This window comes from Opisthorchis viverrini, assembly GCF_000715545.1.
Source record: "Opisthorchis viverrini unplaced genomic scaffold opera_v5_52, whole genome shotgun sequence".
Taxonomy (NCBI): domain Eukaryota; kingdom Metazoa; phylum Platyhelminthes; class Trematoda; order Opisthorchiida; family Opisthorchiidae; genus Opisthorchis; species Opisthorchis viverrini.
In genome coordinates, this window is record NW_008751708.1 from 32,838 (window position 1) to 53,707 (window position 20,870).

The 20,870-nt window shown below is 44.7% G+C and overlaps 1 protein-coding gene across 1 annotated transcript in view; it reads left to right on the forward strand.

The window, feature by feature from the left end:
- The window catches only part of T265_03557 (hypothetical protein), a gene marked incomplete at both ends in the record, with an annotated part of 29,362 nt that extends 10,161 nt beyond the window's left edge, over positions 1-19,201 (forward strand). Inside the window, 4 exons of the mRNA XM_009168076.1 lie at positions 3,864-4,521; positions 13,818-14,025; positions 17,425-18,120; positions 18,379-19,201. Of these exons, the coding sequence (XP_009166340.1) occupies positions 3,864-4,521; positions 13,818-14,025; positions 17,425-18,120; positions 18,379-18,951 (2,135 nt within the window). The remainder of the gene's footprint in view (positions 1-3,863; positions 4,522-13,817; positions 14,026-17,424; positions 18,121-18,378) is intronic.
- Between the last annotated feature and the right edge of the window lie 1,669 nt (positions 19,202-20,870).

Sequence of the window (20,870 nt, forward strand, 5' to 3'; positions counted from 1 at the left end):
CTGCACACTTCCGTTTTGGTGATGTTAGTAGCGCCTCCGATTAGCACGGTTCGAAGTTAAATATATGTTTGTGCATCGCAGAGTGTCACATTGGTGTTGGTGGTACGAACTGGGGTTGTCTATTCGCCAAAAATGTACATAAAACATCCAACACTGTTGTGCAGATGAACGTCCTCTGTGTGGCTTTTGCATCACTTCGAGCGTATATACGGCAGTTTACTAGTTTCGGCCACTTTACTGGGTATTCGTCTCGCCAGGTGGCGTGTACTTTTAGTTTAGATCTCAAAGTTCTTCATGTGGTTCAGTTGACCGTTCCGGCTCAGGTTGCTGGGGCCCCTTCTGTTCCGCACGTTAGGACCAAAACGCTAGAGATATATGGTATGGAGCAAAATGCGTTCATCCGCATGAAAAACGCATTGACCTGAGCAGCGAGCAGTATCGAGCTCGGATATATGAATACCTTGTCTGTTACTGAGTCGGGTTAATCAGCAAGTGTACCTGTCAACTCGAAAGTTACATTCCTAATGCTTTTACCTTCACATCGTCTGTTTCGAATATTTACCCGCCGAAATGTGCGTAGCCGTTGCTGTCCAAACATTTGCACGAAATGTCGGGTGGTACGGCTCTTATGCTTGGCAGTGCGAACAACTGCGTTTTGATGGCATGACCGTACCTCAAAAGTGTCAGCTCTTTGGCGCGACAGGTCAAAGAAAGCCCTCAGCGGTATAGTCAATGACCAGATATGTGTACAAATTTTACTTTCAAACCCCCTCTTCTGTACTAATGACTAATGATGTATCCATCTTAGCTAGCTCCGCTGCCGAATCGAATGGATGGAACTTGAAAGCCTATCTGTTGCCCCTCAAAACATTTAGGCTTCTAGCTTTTTTAGGAATCACTTGTACAACAGGAGGTGCATATCAACCGAATCACCACGTACGACAACTATAAAGCCAGTTCACACAGTGACAATCGGGTGATTTCGGCAGCGAACTGAACACTTACACCAGTGGTGGATCATTAAAGCTTTCTCGCTCAGTAAGATATTTTGTTTCCCACTTTATCGGTCTCGTATCTAGGTACGATATGCCATTAACTCGCAGGTTACGGCTGCGGGACGAGGAAGCGCACAATAAAAAAAGAGTTGGGACGATCGGTCGAAGCACACGAAGGATATAATTTGAATATAGTTCGCCACTCCGAACCACTGGGTTAGATTTTCAGTCGATTTTACAAACAACCATGACAGTACGAAATCCTATGAATTCACGCTGTCATCTCACTCCTGTCTTGCAGCATACGCGATCCAACCAAGGACGATAACTTAGTCCAGGACCACTATTGTATTTGGATTTGTATCTGATATCCTCTACCCGGATAGGTGGATGTAAAATCCTTTGTCCTCGTACTTCAGGAAGCTTTATTCAGAGTAATCGTCTTGAAAGAAACTCTTACTATTTTCTGGTAATTCGTACGAGGTTGAAGGAACTTAATGCCTTCAGAATGTAAATTTCACTTGCACGGTTCCATTAAGTAAATAAAGAGTAAAATGTTATTCTAATTTGTCTATCACCGACTTCCGTAGGTCGTTTTCTGGAAAACTGCTTGATATCACCCTAAAAGCACTTCGGTCATGTTTATTGGCAGCAAAGTCCTCCAACACAAATGGTGTTGAGTAACAGGCGTTCCGCAATCAGCACCGAGGAGGTGTCACAGAATTTCATATCACAGATGTATATTGTGAACTGTTGAGTACATCGACAACCATTAAACTCCACCATAAATCGAGGAGAAAGCTCAAACTTAGTTTATACTGTATAACGAGGCTACCCTTGCTGATACAATACAGCCGGAAGAGCCTAGCTCGCACGCACAACTAACATGCGACTCGGCGTCCGCGATGCCTACTCATCTGACGAGATCAAACTTAAGTCTATCATAGCAGAAAACTAAGCAAACCTAGCTCACTTGCCCGACTAAATTGTCACCCGGGGTACATACTGTGTAGCCAATTAGGGTGATCCGACCTACGTCCACGATAAGAACACTCATCGATCTCAACTGAAAAAAGTCAGGGGAATTAAAAGGCGAATTTTATTATTACGTCCGGGAAAAGTTACGGTTTCTGTGATGCATCCTTATCATGCATACGCAATTTTCTCCAAAGCCGTTGTGTGTGGAAGCAGAACTTTTGTGTCAAAATATTGCGTTTCCTTGTATGTGTGCTCAAAGCAAAAAACAGCTTAATCGGTCTTTTGTTGGAATTCGTTTTAACTAATCTTAGTTTTGGCGCGCATTCACTACAAAGATTGCACTGGTGTAGTTCAGAAATATGTGGGTTTGACTTCAGAGGTGTTTGCTGAGAAAGTGGCGACTGCCCGGGTTTCATCTTACACAGCATTTGAGGAGGCGTTTAGCGTTTTCGCGCAGCAGGCAAAAACATCAAATAGGACGTAAGGTTGACGGAAACTCGGGGATTGTATCTACCTGATGAATCCCAAGAAGCTGGTCGTGTACTGTCGAAGAGTTTTCAGCAACCTTGTGAGTAGTTTCCTTTATGAAAAAGCACCAATGCTGTTTAGCGTTATGAGTGACTGTACTGCATATGCAGCAGGCGAAGAATCAGAAGCTAGTAAGGTGAGTGCATCTGCTTATAACAAGCAGTACGCGAAGCACTGGTTACCCAACCCGGTTTCGTTTAAGGGGCGCGGATGCAATCTATCAGTCACCTCTTCTCGTCTTGATTAAGCTTCTGCACACACACACACACACACTATAGGCGTCTCAGTAAGACCATATTAATAAGAAAGTGTTCTTTTTGCCGATGAACAAGTCAGTTTCAATCAATTTCCGTTGTGTTTCCAAATATTCCACTCGGGAGCATTTCATTTTTCCAGTTACCCAGACGAAATTATCATATAGGACTGAGACACTAAGAGAGGTCTTCCGAAGTCATTACTGGGGTGTATTTATCATTACATCACCTGCATTGTAGAGGAAATCAGCATTCTCAAGAAAACATATATTTAGGTTAGGGTCACAGTGTTACCCCCATATTATGCTCCGAGGAAGAAATGCACGCTAGGAGGAAACCTTCTTTGTTGTACATAACCTTAGGCCACAAGTGGATTCCGAAAAGGTTGCGTTTACCAATCTGTTGCGAAAAAACTGACCGGTTACTTTGACCTCATCCCAGTGGTGACCACCACGTGTCGCGTTAGAAGCCAATTTCAGTCTCTTCTAATGGGTTGGTGGTCGGTAAAGGTAGTTTTAAATGGCCGAGCCAACGGCGGTTCGCCCAGGAAAAGAACTGTGTGTATGCATCCTAAGTGCACTTTCCCCTTTTAATGCACGCAACGCTTTGCCCGTCATGAAACGCTAGTGCTTTCTACAGATTGCTGAAGTTCACATGAAGGGACCGCCACAAAGTGATATCTGAGACCTGGTCTTTCGGGTGGGGAGCAAACTGGGTAACTGCTGCACCTTCGTGGATCCCAGCTTAAGACCTCCCCCCACCTAACTGATTACGCAACCGGGGGGAAGCTGCAATCGAGGGTCACGAATACACTGACAATAAGGACCATAAGCGCTACAGGAAAATACATGGGACCAAATCGAGACATCAAAGCATGCATGAGAACGGATAATCAAATGTATGACTAAATATGCATTAACCCTTTCCACTTCCTTCATCAGTCGATTTTCCACAACAGGTTTTTCCCACATGGTAGCATGGTTCGTGGGCAGTTGGTGTCAATGTATGATACAACTGTTAGCGCTTTTGATGTCGGTGATGTGAATTCTTTTAGTGCACCTGACCAATCACCTAACTACTTCCATCTTATTCCAATTTTTTGCTGTAGCTACTGATATCACCTCAAAGGCCCATTCAGTCGCGGCAACACATCCTGACGCATCTTTTTGTACACGAGCGGCGGAGTCCTACGTTTCTGCTTCCCATCCTCCAGCTAAACGAGCCTGTAGATCATCCAGTGCCACCTGTGATCTGAACCAAATGCCTCATGGTCCCCACAGTCAAACCTGCAAGTGCCCCGCATCGGAGGGGCAAATGAATGCTTTACTACGTCCGGTGGCCATTCGCCTGACACCTATGAGCAGGCAGTCGACTCACTTGGATGCCTCCAACACGAATTGTGTAAGAGCCAACGGAGTGACAGTAGTTCTGCGTACCAGACACCGGGACAGCAATCGGGCTTCGCGCCTCAGTTGGCATCATCCTCTGTTCTGCTCGGAAACTGACGCAAAGGCACAGCATCCTAGTTACGGCGTTCAAGTAGGTTGTAACTTTCACGCTTGCGGTGCTAGTCCTTGTTCATCCAACCAGCGTAGTGGATCCAACTCTCAACTGGACCGGCTTGCGGCTGTGACCGGGCGATATTTGGGCTCCGCTGAAAAATCCTGTCTTACAGAACCGCGGAATCAGTTTAGGGGGACGGGATCAGTTAATTCATTCAGCGAAAGTGATTGCTCCAATTCTTCTGGTGTAGAATCTCTTCACTGGTGGGTCTGAATGCATTTTTCCTGAATAAAATTGTTACTATCGACTCATATCCCACTACGTTTCACTCAGTATTCGCTTTCGGTTTGTAATCGCCTCATTAACAGCACGCCTGGTCCTTTTAACCAATTTATGCACCCTCATGCAGTCCCCGGCAATTGTTCTCAATCCATATTCTTCTTCTAACTAACTTTACCAAGGTCACATTTGTATTTATGACCCTGGAGATCACCGGTTGGTTTTCTATAGACCGACGGGTCGACACTACTTTAGGGTGCAGAATCCACGCAGTAACCAGTAAAGCACTGGAGATGCAGGGGTCTTAAAGCAGCTTGCGGTTTTATCTGACTTACTCAACACAGGTGAGATGAACCACTGAACCGTAGTTAATGCCAGACAGGTGTGAGAAACCATCGTGATCTGTTATCCACGTTCCCCTTGTAAATAGGCTTTTTAGCGTAAGTATTTTGAGGGCATATTTTTTGGCTTTTGATGACTTTGGTCCTCTTTCCTAGTGACCGAGAATCACAAGTGAGGGAGTCCGTCTTTCCAATGCACTGAATTGTTCAGTCTATTCAGTAACCCGATACTTGAAACTTTATTTACCGCTCAGCTATTCGCTCTTGCCCGCCTTAGAGTTTATTTGTTATCATCATCATGATAAACCTAACTAACTGGACTTGTGGTTCACCCGAGGTCATTCGATTTCTATGGTGACGCACTCAATTGGATTTTCAGTTGTGTCAAAGGCAAACTAATTTTCTGTTTATCGGCTACTTTGCTTGCGAAATTTGGCGCTGGATATTGAGTCACTATTGATCTAGGCTGGTAACGCTTGGACTACTGAAGCTATTCAGTTGATTGGTGTGTAAACTGATCTGTGAACTAGTTCTTAGAACTCATACCGGTACCATCCAGGCACATGTACTTGCCACCTGCCGTTAATCTGTCGAAAATGGAGGACCTGACGTATCCGAAATGAATTCCATAATGTTGACTTGTTGTGCAACCCGAGCTGTCAATGAAACCACTGTAAAAAAACGTTCAGCTGTAGCACTCTTCCGGTGCCTAGCTGCCATGCCACCCGAAGGAAGCACGAGGGCTGGGATACTGCCAGGTCGCCCAAGCCTAGACAGGGGAAGTCGAATGGCGGAGGTCGGATTCGATCCACGGACCTTCCGGTCAGTAAATTCGCGCTCTAACCACCTGGGCCATCTCGCCCCCGAAACCACTGTACTCAACCATTTATCTAATTCCTGATCACATGCACCGTACGTCTTCGGCTTTCTCCCATTCTGAATAGCTGTATATTGCGAATATAGTTTGTGTGGTGTGACAGAGAGATGAAGAGTTCTCCAGTGAGTTGCATGGAAACAACATTTATTCAAGTTCTTTTTGCGAACGAGAGTATGGCTTAAGTAACGTATTCTTCAAAGCTTCAAGGAAAGTTCACAAACTGGCCTCATTCTTTATGCGTTCTCCTCAGACAGGAGAATGCACACTGCGTCAGGCTTATGCATGGTGCACCAACATTGAGGACTAAGATCTAGGTTGCAAGATGGGTCTAATTATTGCGTGGGACACTACAAAGCATCGAGTGCCGTGTGAACTTCAACGCTTTTATAAGTCACACGTGAATCAGTAACGGTGATAGGCGTACTAGGTGTGACACGTGGATCTTACAAACTAGTCAGATTGTTGGTAGAGTCGCTGTTATTTCGACCCGTTGCGGTCGGATAGTGGTACTTTTCCAGTCTGTTTCAGAATTTTGCCAATATGTCCACCCACCTACCGACGAGTCCACACAACCGGGTACTTGTATAAAACTCGCTGTGAACCGGCTGTTTGCTTATTTACAATTGCCAGATTAGACTGAACTCTCTGAAATCCAACATCATGGTTACAGCTATACCCTAGGTGTACCTCAAAAATCTGACAGCATCTTGCATGAACTCTTTCACCAACTGACTATTTTTGCCCAATTTAAGGACGTCAAACAGGACTGCCAGTGTTTCTCTAGCTCTTGTTCGTTCAGTCATCGTTCCCGTTCACTAGCAGTGATACAAATCTCAGCTATGGTAGTCGCTTTGAGAAGTTGAAGGTCCAAATCAATTGAATCTAATTGAAGTTTATCTCTTGATTAGGAAACATAAAGGAATAGATCCAAACAAGTGGAAACGCTGTGATGCGATGATCTTCGGAAAGTGCAACAAAAATAGTGAAGGTTACCTCATTTATGATTTCCTTTCAAGCTTCGTGGGCTTGTCGTTAACATTATCGAAGACAATAAATGCACTTCATCAAACTAGACCGTGGACATAAAACAGTCTCACGAAGCCGGAAAGCATCATCAAAGTAAGATACAATCTTGGTGGTGGATTTTCTCGCCCAATAGCCCCTCTTCCTTACTTCCGAACCACGAATTTGCGGGTTTAGTGAGTTAAGATTGCTAACGCGCTGGTCCAGTTTTGCGTCTTGGTGGAACATTTTAAGAACGAACCTTGGTCTGAGCATTTGCTACGCTTCAAACTGCTCCGCCTTGTGGAAAGCCGGTACTTTTGGGTTGTTACATCAACCTTTGTTTCCTTGATGGGACCGAAACAAAGGGTTTTCCCTAAGGTTTCTTTCGGCTTGCCCTTTACGGGCAAAGTAGGTGTGCATCGTAAAGTCCCACTCACAATGCGCCCTGAGTTTCGAAGTCTTATCCACGAAGATTTCCGTAATTCGTTAGTTTATGTTTGGGAACGGCGACTGTATTGAATGAAGACAAATGCAGATGTAAAAAACAACCTCCCAACACTAATAGTCTCCTAGAAGAAATATTTCTGCTCGCATTAAACAGTCACCTTTCCATATCCCGATTTATGGAATGTTTCCTATTACCATCCAACTCGCGCCCGTTTTTTTCTCAACTTAATGGGTAATTGGTGGGTGATCATTTGCTCATTGGTCTGTTTGCCGAGCTTGGCAACTGGTTCGCATGTGTTTGAATGGGAAATTACCACGATTTTTCTGGGAACATCCAGGCGGAACCATAAAGCCAAGCACAAACGAACTCCTATTAGAGGTACTGCAACAAATTCTACGTTGGACGAACTGGGAGGAAATTATGTACACGAATAAAGGAATAAAACGCGGCTGTTAGGAGACATGACCTCTTGTCCTTGGTAGCATGGTACTCCACGGCAGATTCGATCAACCGGTGCATCGAACTGGATCCAATGTACGCACCTGTACGTGCAAAATACCAAAATCTCAACCGGAACACTCAAGGAGGACTGGACATTAGATTTACAAACGAAGAAACAAGGCACTCCTCGGAGTCAAATCAAGCGGGAACCCGGAAGGACAAAGTTCACTCCAACATAGACCAGACTACGACGGCGAGGGATGCCAAGCTCAAAGACCACGTGGGAATCGGTGAATGAGTACACGGGATAACAGAACAACCAATGGAACCGCCCGACCGAACAACTAATCGCGGTCAGAGGTCATCCCCGTCTACCAGCACGCATATTAACACACGTGACACTACTCAAAGCACAACCACTAACCCAGCGCTACGCATAACTACGCTACCCAATAACGCACTAATGATGTCACCTTGATTGATGATGAAACGTTTGCAATCAAATCGCCCAGCTGAGTGAACAAGCCAACGACCATCTACGCTACCTGAGCTACCGACATTTTCCCCTATAGAGGTACTCTATTCATACATGTTTATTGACTTTTGAAACGGCGTCGCTTGAGCAGGCCTCGGTCAGATAAGAGCGTTTTGTGTTCGGACTACTTGTCTCTGCATGTATAAGCTTATTTTGATCCCGTGGCTTTATTTCGTTTGGCGGAAGAGGTATTTCGTGTTGGTATGATGATTTTCACACGGCCTGGTTATCATTGTGAACTGACGTGCTATCCCATCATCGGTGTTGAACGAACTGACTATTTGACTATCAGCTGATGTGAACGGGAGCTTAAGCCGATATTCAAGTGGTCACAATTTTTCAATCGTAACTGTTACTACTCATATTACTCATAATACTGGTTCTAGCTGATGTTCTGTTCGATTTTATGGGACAATGTGGTTAAGGGACTGTTAGCTGGTAGGCCGTCCTGTTCTCTGAATATGACACTCATGCTTTTGGCTAGAAACATACTTTAAAGGACGAACCGACATGCAACCTGCAGTGACCTCCGGCAGGCAATGCATGCAGCTATCCCGACGTGGATTGCTGAGGAAAACTAATGTTTCGCAGAGTGTGGAAGTAAACTGTTCAATAATCTTCAAGACGTTTTCAACTCTGCTCACGAACCTGAAAGATCTATCAATCCATTTATTTCTGCTGCTGATTGGTTGTTTGATCGTTGTCACTGCTTCTTAGGCTCTGGTGGGACTATAGCTTGTGGTCAACTGCATCTATCCGATTTCGATTCATCTCTGAAATTTTACTGACTTGATATCACAGTTACTTCTGCTGAGCCCATGCAACCGTTGCCAGATATAACATTTTGTCTCACATAGAGCAGATTGGTTAAAAAATATGCAAAATCTGCGTCAGGTGCCGAAATACTTCATACTACTTATTGCGAACCCTTGAACAACGACTTCCATGTCGCAACGGCCTCGAACGATCAAGAGTCAACTCAGTCGGTTTTGTAGGAAAAAAACACTCTTTTGCAGGTTTTGTTAAGAATTTTCGTCGAAACATTATTCCTTGTACTAATCTGATCGGTCACTGGCGCTTCGAATAACACTTAGCGATGTACACTGACGGTACTTCTTCGAATGATGATGAAGCGTTTATGGACGAATTATCAATCTGATCAAACAGGCCAACATCCGATTGGTCAACTGTTTCCTGGCCAGAATGCTGCAGGAGCTCAGTCAATAATCTTGCACTAATCTGCACAGATTTCTTTGGTGTTCTCAAGAGATAGGAAAATCGCTGCAGGAACTTATCGGTGCCTGTGTTCGCTTTCACCAGCTAGGCTGTTTTGTAGTCACTAAGATCCGCTTGTCGACGTTGTTCATAGGGCCTAACCAATAAAAGAAAGACTGATGTTGAGAACCACACGCAGGTTCTCACTTTTCACTCAAGTCCTATTTATATTTGGGGTCGTAGGATTAGTGATCTTTGCGGGTCGCCTGTGATGTTCCATGGTTGGATGCATTTTCGTTACATTCGGTCACTCTACATATGCCACTATCATTTCTGATGCGATCGGAAGCGTGAAGTGATAAACTGCACATATTTATAAGGCGCTAGACCATTGTTGTTAGCAGGCTGGTCTGCAGCTTCTCGGCTGAAAAACGTGATTCACCTCATCTAAGCAACAAGTGACACAATAACTGGGTTGCCTTGGCAATCTCCATGTTATGTGACCAGGAGGTAATAAATGCTGATCGATTGGACTTTGTATGTGCACACGAAATAGTTGTGCCAGGTGTTCGGATGCGTCGGCGGCCGTCTGTTCAGTAAGCCGCTCAATGTGACTCATCAGTTAGACACATCATCCAAATTCCGCTCCGGTCATCAGTATTGAACACCGATGTTATGCCACTGCTGGTGATGATGACAATGACGCCGGTCTTCTGCTGACTTGATGACTTTGAACGACATGTACTGGTGAGAGCCCTATTTTGACTTACTTTTTGGACAGAGTTGGTTAGTTCCATGAGCAAAATCATAGATCTCACTGTAGGTTTATTTCTGTTTTTGTTTGATCCGCCTTTTGTTATAGCTTTACGTTTCTCAAACAGCATCTTGGTGTTATCCCAATTTTACCTAGTTCGTTTGACTGAGCATAAGTAGGCACAATAACTATACGAGAGTTCGTCAGACAATCCTGACGCAAATGTGAACGACGAGGCTTCGACAGCCGTGCAGATACAGTTATATTTTTCAGTCTTATCTGGCCAGGTCGGTTTCCCTGGTGCACAATGTGGTTTGTGATCCCGGTTGTACGCATAAATCTGGTGTGTTGATCGTTTTTTCTGGTCACTAGGCATCAGCATTTTCGGACTTTAAGGGCGCGGGACGATGTCCGCTGTCTTCGTCACGTCTATAACTAGTAGTAAGTACACTAAACCAGCCAGAACGCGGTAGCGTGTCATGCACTGTGTGCTTTGTATCTTAATTCCTTTCATTGTCAATGTTCTTATCATACCGGCATCTTATTTGCCGCCAGCCTCACCACCGCTGTATCAGCATTCTGGCACCTAAACCAACACCTTAGGGCTGCCCTTGCAAAATGTCTATTTAGGTAGATAAAGAACGATTGCAGGATAGTCACTTTGCTTCGACTTACGGTGGAGACTCAATCAGTGGGGTTGAAGAAATCATGAATATACAGACACCGTTGAAATCCGTTCAGCCAGTGTTTACTCCAACCAGTGTTGGCCTGCGTGAAAAGGAAGGCACTGACAAAGTACCCGAAATGGGGTAAAAGTCGATGGATTGTTCAGCTGCCTTATTTGTTTCATTCTGACCTATGTGGTGCAAAGTGTGACTGACTTGAGTGTGAGATAGAAAGAAACTCAACATGGTGAGGCTGTTTTCCAGTGGTTCTCGCGGAGATAGTCAGCCAACTTCTCATAACATACCACATTATGATTAAAAAGTTTGCACAAACGATTGAAATCTTGGGTAAATGTTAGCTGATAGCGGCCACAAATATAGCGGACCTTGCATACTTTAGTAGTTGTTTGCAATGTTCAGCTTGTTTCACTCAGGATTAATGCGTCAGTCAGTAAGGAAGTTGGGTCAGATGCAGCTAAACCAGGGTCCAGAGTTGAAAGCAGAAACGACGCTGTTTGTAGACCGGCACCGCATAGGCATGAAGTACTTTTCTGAGGAAGATAAAGATGTGCCCATAACCGACCGTACCACCAAAAGTCGTTCTTTAAGGGATTCAGTCAACTGATCTATCAAGCAGTAATAGTACCGTAACCTACCGAGATATCGTGAAATTATGCGAAACCGCCGTCGTCCATAGTCAACTGTTGGTGCTCTAAATGCTTCGGCTTCTCAAAGTGATGTGATACTAGAAGTCACTGCTTCTCTAATACAGCTAACATCCGCATCTGCGCACTCCATTGCTGTTAACGCAGTGACTGGGATTGAGCAATATATCGATCGAGTTCGTGAGGAACGTGGACGACGACGAGATGGTGTCCAGTCGTAGCACAAAGGAAGGAGGTCATGATACATTTCTTCAAATGCTACGGTGGCTGATATAATTCTCGTCACTGTTGTCAATCCATTTCTGAAACCGAGCTGAACTAAGCTTTTGTAACCGAAATCCTTGGAAAACGGTCCAATAAATCAAGTGGTCATTCTAATCAAAAGCGGCTTCTTTCTGGCACATTTAGTAGTGAAATACACAGCATTTTCTGAACGAACGACTTGTTATTCGGTCGGATTCGTCCCAAACTAATTGTAGATTCGGGGCTGAAAACCTCGACCTCACAACCGATTGAGGTGTGCTAGTGCGCCTTGAGCTTTTAACCTGACCCATTCCAGCTTTGGTTACACTTACGTACCCGATTACTAGCTTACTATGAATTTCTCATAAGGTTCAGGAGAGACCCCTTTTTCGCCAGTTTGACAGGTAACCAAAGCTCACGTCGTACATTTTTTCATAATAGGTTTTCGCAAATAAGGTCAGAGCTGCACTTGGAGAATTAGGATTGCGAACGCTATAAATCGGTTTATAATAACCTCACAGACACTAATAATGTTTTTTATATGGATGGCCCTTACCCGTCAGCAGCTTCCATTTATTTGATGCCTACATTAGCTAAGTAGTGCATGTCACTCATACTGTGGCTCTTTGCAGCTTCTGTGACTCCACATTATTATCCGGAGTGGATCCTGCTATAGAATTTCAAAAATGGCAAAGTGTTCTCGCGATTTCGCTAAACACGTGCCCTTGGAAGATTTACTCACTGGTTTCCTGCACATCCTGTACATTTATTTGTCTTTGTATTACAGAAATCTCTTTCGACCCGAACTAGTTTTCGATTGCTTCTGATCGCTAGGTGACAAAAACTCTCCTTAAGTCCATTGAAGTGGTGCCTTTTGGTTTCTGGTTTCTCATTGTTCAACATATCCTGCACTGTACATCTATTCCCTAAGATCGCCCACTATAAGGGCCGTCTCATCATAAGAACCGTTTTTCGCTTCTCTTTTTTTCGAATCAGGCGAGTAGCTTTTTTGTAAGAGCCACTTTCAGACGAATACCACCCAGCTTACGGTGAGTTTTCTCCGGTAGCATATGCCTGTAGTCTTAGTTTATTCTACTAACGGCTGTTTCACAGATGCTAACCACTTTCCTTCCGTTTTCCTGCCACCCGAACACCCATTGCGTGTGCGGCTTACAAGGTCTTGTTTTTGTGGTAAATTTCGATAACTACACCGACCCTATTGACCATGTATCCTGTGCCCATTGCACTAGTCTGTGTGAATGAGATCATAGTGCGGCGTCCATTGTTTCCGCAGTGCACTGTAGGTGATGGCTTATGCTGGTTTTCCTGATGAACAATGGCCTGCATCCGGACAATGAAAACGGTCATAACAACGACGTATCCAAACTCCTATTTTCTTGTCGTTGTTGCACGAACTTTGTAACATTCTGATGGCAACAATTAGGGCTGGTATATGCAGATGCATCTAGATTCACCATCGGGCGTCTCCTTTACAGCCGGTAGTTGCTCCAACCATTGTGGGGCGTTGAAAAGAAGACTCCGATGGGCTTTGGACTGCACCTGTCATTGATGCTTGACCGATATTCTATCTCAAAACCTTAGACTTTCAACTCCGACCGAAACACAAATGAAGCATAGGTTTCCCGATTACCACTACGATATAGACGACGCCAAAATCGCCTTCGACAAGTGGTGTCAAAGTCTGTTTTCTAATCAACGTATCACTGTTATCACTTCCAAAAGTTCAGCTTCTAAGGGAAGAGGAATTGGTTACTGATGCAAGGCCTTTCAACTTTGTCAACACCCAGTTGTTTGCTTTCAAAGTCAAATTGATGTTCTCCTTTTCTTTCAGCAGTAAAAATTGAAATGGTTACCCGCCACCACTAACTTATAGTTCACCAGATTGAAGCTAACCCATTGATTACCTAATGATTTCGATGAGGATTTACTAGCAATTTCAGGTATCCAAACCTCAAGCTTACTTCGAAGTTGTCAGTTAGGTTAAGAGTTAAATTTTCTAATGCAGTGTTCTATTATTCGTTTTTACTGTCGTTATCTTCTATTTATGCACCACTTGCTATCTGTATTCAGCAGCCACCCATCAGCTTTCACGCCAACATCTGCTCGATTCGAAAGCCCGCGTAACGCCACACAATCATTCACCTACTCTTTATCACCCGAGATGAACTCCGTGTCTTCCTCGGTTCCGATCTCTGTTCCGACTCCATCTTCTGGATTCCAGGAGGCAGTATTCTCTTGCTTTTCCGATGCGTGTTCCAGTCTTCCAGATTGCTCTCTGGTAAGTGTTCCACGTGTTTGTTGTATTTTATCTCGTTTAGAAACCGCTATCTGACCGAGGATTTTGGATATCCTTGTATATGTCTGACACAAATCTGTGATTTTGTGGTTACTTCATTCTGAGTTCCGACTAAGGGCGATGCTGTTGTTTAAGACAAAGCTAGCTTAGTGTACTCCATAAAATCCGTAGGTGACGTAAGTGTGCCGGTGAATTTCCCACCGTGGGACCTATTTTATCTTGCCAGGTCTATCCTTGACCGCAGTGAGCTGTGCATGATTTTAGGTGCATTTCTGGAGCAGTCATTCACGTAATGAACCGGGTATGAATGCTCTCTCCAAAAGTAGCTATCCATACACCGTTCACACTGGTTTTGTGTCATGTGGTGCATTACTCTATCTGTGAATTAACTAAGGTAGCCCTGTCATGCTCCTTGTTGTTTTCGTATCGCCTCATGAGGAAACATCTTACAAGCATCTATGGGAATTCAGTAGCCCATAGGTTTCCCTAGCGATCGTTACCATAATATTCCTTTACTTCGGCTAGAATGAATCTCCAACCGTTCTCTCGTATTCAGTCATGCGATTAACTTCTAGCTACATTAGAGGTCATAATCCCGACACCGCGACCACATCTTAAAAAATGTCTGACAGGGTATACCCGGAGGTTAAATATAACTGTCCTTGATAGTTTCACTTTGCTTGTAATCTCCCGTTCACTCGATTCACTACCTCATCGGGTCTCTACTTGACCTTTCTTGATGGTTAAAAGTGACAAACCATGTGGTGTTCTTTATCAGCTTGTTGTTTTACCCTGTGCCTATGTAAGGAAAACAGCTTGGTTGCCACTGTCTTACGAGAATTAGACATTTTCTCGTCATGAAGTTCCGATCATAGGTCCTAGAAACAAGTGAACCATCTGCGATCGTTGGGTCAGTCAGAGATGGCCCAACGATCAAGGTGCGAAACTACTGATCATTGTTCGAACCCAACTTCGACTTTTAGATTTACTTCTGTGTAGGCGAATTTACCGACCGGAAGGTCCGTGGTTCGAACCCGAACTCTGCCTCTCGACTTCCCGTGTATCGGCTTGGGCAACCTGGTAGTATCCCAGCCTTTGTGCTTCCCTTGTGTGGCATGGCAACTAAGCACCGAAAGGGTGTTACATTTAAACAATTTCTGTGTAGACTTGAGTAACCGCGCACTATCTCAACCCCAGGACTTTCTTCGGGTTGAACGACAGCTATGCATCTGAAGTGCGCTGCAGCCGAACCTGAAAAAATAATTATGGGCTTGTTAGGTGGAGGGACCAATGCACAGCCCTGTTAGTCAAACTGTAACTTGGTATTAAATATCTATCAGTAATAGTTAATAAAATCAGACTCGCCCTTTTGTGAACCCTGCGCACTATGACAGGTGAGTAGAGTTATGCAGACCTGAGCTGAGATCATCAGCACGAATGACATAAGGTGTTTAATTAGGCAGTCAGTTGTTGTGTCCGAGTAGTGGTGCCACTGTGGTGTCTCACATTGAGGAGGAGTAGGAGGATGATAATCTATTTGACGGGAACTAGATAATGTTTCTTTCATGGTTGTGGTTAGTGTCTCCTGGGGATGAGGTTGAATCGCGAAACTACGTCTCGTCCCACTAATGAGAGTAAACTTCTAGCCGAGTACTGGACGTGCTGATTATGGTACAATTCTCACACGATTCAACTTTGGAGTTGCGCCAATGTGACGGTACAATATGACCTGTGCTCTGGGGTTTCGTCGTCCGAGTTAATGCTTCCACTTGGTAGGACATATCGGTAGATTAGTATTGGAGCACTGTCTTACGTTTACTTGGTTTAACCGATTTATTCCCGTGAAAAGTAGCCGAATTCCAGTTGTCCAACCCTAAGTCAGCTGTTCGTTGTTGCTAGATTGCACACCACGCCAGAATCTAGGACATTGTTTTCGCTGTTTTTGCCTGCCTAACTGTTCTTGTGTACACCTTGTTGGTGCGACTTTTTACCAGTATGCCTCTGTTGTCTGAATTTTATATTGTTTTCACACAGTGGCCGATGATGTTACTGTGTATGTAGGCCAGTTAATTTCTGTGAATGGTACCTGCACTCTCTGAGAGCTGTAGTGGTCGATCGGTGTGCAAGTTTGTCACCTGGGACAGCAAATTTTTGGTAGATATTGAACTTTATTCCTGTCTTGGCAGTGAATGGAGGTTTTCGTAACGTCTAGCAACAGACTGTTGATAAAACTAATTCCGTAGATCCCCATACGGAAATGAGGAATCAGCTGTCTGAGATCGGCTGTACCTCGCACTGTGACTGATAGCAATACACTGAAAGTTCGCGTTCGTATCACCCCCGTTTGAACAGCCCTTCTGTCCTCCGCAATTGTTCTGGTTAGTCTACACGATTGTCTGAGATTGCCTAGTGGTTAAAGTGCAAATTTACTGACCGACAGGTCCGTGGTTCGAACCCAACCTCTGCATCTTGATTGCTCCTATCTAGGCTTCAGCAACCTGACAATATCTCAGTCCTCGTGTATCCTTTGGGTGGCATCGCAGCTAGGCACCGAATGGGTGTTGCAGCTGAACGCCACACCAAAGGGGGGAATCACTGAAATCGAGTTTCAGTCTTACTACAGCTCATCACCACTGCATATCCCTGGTCGTGACGGGGTTGTCCAGCGGGTTTCAATTTCCGTGGCGCTTCTCTTCTGGGAAGTCTTGACAAGCAGGTCATTCGATCGACACAACCAGGACATGTCGTTCGGTGTGTCGGGCGAACCGATCACATCATTCAAACGTGAGCACCATTGCCTGTTTAGATGTGATAATCCAGGTGCCTCCAACATGGGGAGGAGTAGTAACACACGCCTCACGTATCGAATGCCAGGAGTTCGAATCCCCGCACAACCAAGGATGTGCACTGCTGATGAGCTCTTATACGGGCCAAACTCGGTCCCTATGCTTCCTCTATTTAGTGTGAACTCACCAGGATTAGTAAGCGAGGACAGGAGGAGGACTGTTTAAGCGGACTGTTGGACGCGATTTCTGCAGCCACGCTAAAAAGTGTTCAACTCAGTGTCCTCTGTTCAACATGTGTAACTGCATGATTATCCCTTCTCTTTTCATCTTGCACTAAATTGTGGTAGACTTGATCGTCATCGAGGTACTTGTTGGTTGCGGCTAAATTGTCATCATTACATTCTGTGTTTAAAATTCATTTCATTTTTAGCTGACTTGCGTTTTACGAAATCTTTGGATAACCATGGAATTACCTGCGAAAGATCGTACGCTGCCTGCTCCAGTCGTGTTTCATATTTCGGATCATCTTAATGTCAGTCTATGCTTCGTCATTTTAGTCTGAACTTCTTGATACTCGGCTGTGATCGCATTTCAGGTTGGATTTCGGTCGGACGCAGATCCCCGTTTATCTAACCAACAGCATTCCGGTTCAGAGGCCTTGTCGTCCCTACAATTCGCTTGTTCGGGTCCCAGTGGTCCGTCTGGTCCCGGAATGTCTGACTACGCCACCCTCCAATTTAGACTAAACACTAAAGATGACACTATCCGGTGCCGGTCCCAACCAACTGCAGTTCAACCGGAATCCGCAAATCTCGTGCCACGGTTACCCTTCACCACAGCAGAGTGTTCACGAGAGGCCGAGAATCATTGGATTGCTGGCCTCAAACGTAGACGTGGTCTAAGTGGGGAGACGGACACGTCTAACACGAATACACTGGTGAACAATAGTTGCCGTTGTCAGTCCGAGGCAGAGAACTCCGTTAGTGAGCATGGTGAAATGCATCGGTCAATGGAATTCCAATACGCTACGCTGAACCATAGTCCAACATCTATGCGCCGTCCCATATCCTTTCCAGAGAGTCCTTCACTCACTTTACCCAACGGTATTTTCATATTTGGTTCCATGGCATCCCGACCCCTTGAAGAGCCTTGTTTCGGTGCGGACCAAAGCAAGAGCATTTTACCCTCGGACACATTACATTGCACTGATCATACTCCTTCATCCTCTTGTCTGCGGTGTCGTCGGGTTTGCTGTGATAACTCTGTCACCTCAGATGAGACTATTTATCAGGTAAGATGAGAGCTATGAGTTTTCCGCGTTACTATTTCTGTTTATCGGAGTGGTCTGCAAACAATGACTGCTTGTAGTGATTTCAAGGCTCAAGAACCGCTCGGGCTGCTGTATGTAAGGTCCCTCTTGCCCGGTGAATCGGTTATTCTGTTTTCTTGATTTGGCGTCACTTACCTTGATTGTTCCTATCAGCTAACTATTGTTCACATAAATGCTACGGTCTTGGCTGACCGCATACTCTTTGTGCTTCAATTACAGTCACAAATGGGTGGATGCGCTTGCAGTCTGATGCGCTCTACCCTTGGGCATGAAAATTTTCCTTCTCGGCACGGGTATCCCCATCTAGGAGATCTCTCTGAATCAATGGAGGAAGAAAAAGAATATGAAACGCCTGAAGCTGTCACAGAAGAGGCCTCTGGTCTGTATGTTTCCAGCGGTAACCGCTCCAAATACCCTACTAATGTGTCTCCGTCACTGTCGGATATCGGTTTTGAGCCAATTCGCGCAATGTCGGCTGATGATACAAACACGGAAGTTTGTGACAATTCAAGTATCCGACACAGTGGATGTGAGCAAGGTGCGGATGCAACCTCCAAGGATGCTTTCTTCGATCAACCAAAAGAGAGTATCCCGCTAAACCCAGACGAAATAATCTCTTTATCTTCCACGGATTCTGACAGTTCTGATGGTGGGACTCCGCTCACTCACAGCCTTATTACCAGACGAAGGCGGCTTGAGAAACAACACAATTCATTCTGCTCCCCACAGTCGGATCACACAGCAGTTATACCACTGGCGGAAATTGACTTAGAACTGATGGAGAACAATTAGCAGAATATATGCTCCTTCCCGAATCCCACAAACATGGAAGGGGCGTTTGCTTTCAGGATAACGCGAGGTATATAGAAAGAGTCAGAAATTATACCCATTTCTAGATCCGATGAAACTCATTGTAAATACGTTGTACATAGTATTCTATATCTCCTCCGTGCATCACACGTGCGGGTGTCTTTTGTCGAAAGCAAATGTGATATATTCTTGTCCACTATGGCGCCATACTACTGATTTTATTGAAATTCGTCGATTTGGTCCTCTTCACCTGTTGGGTTGTTTTCCAGCTAATGACGGCACAGAGCCTTCTTGTTTTGAAAAGTGTTGTTAATTTCCGCACAATTGTTTGAGGTGGATGCGTACGGAAAGCTGAAGTCCCGTGAAATGTTGCAGACTAAGACTCGTGGAGGAGCTGTCATCCGAACACTATAAGGTGTACTTTTCTGGACTAATAGATATGCTGCTCGGTAACTTGTGGTGGCATAACGACGCACTGGTACGGTAGATACCACAGGTGACTCATTCCTGTGTGCGAATTTTATTGTGTATTTGGCTTCACACTACACAGGTTAGAAATTCGATGGAAACATGCAAAAACAAGGTTAAAAATATTTGCTGCAAGGGCGTATAGCAACACCGAATTTGAAGGTTTGTTAGCCTGTGTAGGTTGCTACAATTTCCATATAAAATTTGGGAGGTTTACAGCTTTTCCACATAAACAAGGTTGAGGGAAACTCAGGGGCTGCAACTACCTTATGAGCCCCAAGAAGGGCGAAAGCGGTCGTAGGCTGTCGGAGGATTTTCAGCAACCTTGTGAACAAACTATTAGTGGCTCACAAGGCAGAATAATTGACACGACATGTGAACCTTCTACCTGGGAAGTTGTCACTCGATGAGCCAGCCAATACGTGATTCGTGATGTGATTGAAGGATGAGTGCCGCTACATCCTGCCTAAGTGCGAATTGATCACAATGTTGATTGATCGGTTGTGGCGGAACGAGGTTGCGGATTCGAAACCACCTGAGTTTCGTGAGATGGTTCCCAATAAGGATGGAATAGCTATACAGTGATCGACTTTTCAGCATAAATTGGCTGACGGAAACCTAAATATAACTTACCAGACTTCCTCAAATTATCATCAATTAGGAATTTTTTACAAGTATCAGTCTCACTGAATTGCATCGGGTTCAGTCTCTTGATTTCACAAGTCGATCTTCTTCGTCCACATGCAATCCATCATCATGTACATAACTACTTTGACATTCTTTTGAACATCCAGTCGGACACTAGTATCGTAGCTTGTTTGAATTCTTATTTGCTACCTGGGTTCATTTCGGGTTTAGCGTGACAGCCCACTGGTCGAGGACACCGGTCATAATTTTCCTCTTCAAACACCGCCACCTGTGTATTTATTACCGCTTCACTGGGTCACTTTTGCTCCTGAAGGGGAACTCAGAGGCGGAAGCGGCGGGTTGCATATGGTCAAGCTTCTGAATATGAATTAATTCATGTGACCACATCGCACTTGTTATTCGAGAGTCCAAATGAAGTTGAGTGCCCAGATGACTGGCAGATGAGAAAGCTATCCTGAACTAGATCACAAGCAAATCTACAACTACCCGAAGCGCTGCAGTTCCAGTTAGACCAACAACGAGCAGGCACATTTGACCATTCAGTGAAGTATCCGGAGATAGGTGACCAAAGCTGTTTGTACTTTGCTAAATGCTCATGGTTTTGCATCAACAAACAGATTTCCCTACAGTGAACCGAGTCTTTTCTGATTAAAACTCAACAAAATGATTGTGTTCAATCTAAGCAATGTAATTCGGCAAAACTGCGGTTGATCTCGGACGCAGCTAACCTGGGATAAATATGTAGACTAGATTAGTGCGAACCTTGGTGAACATTTTGTGAACAG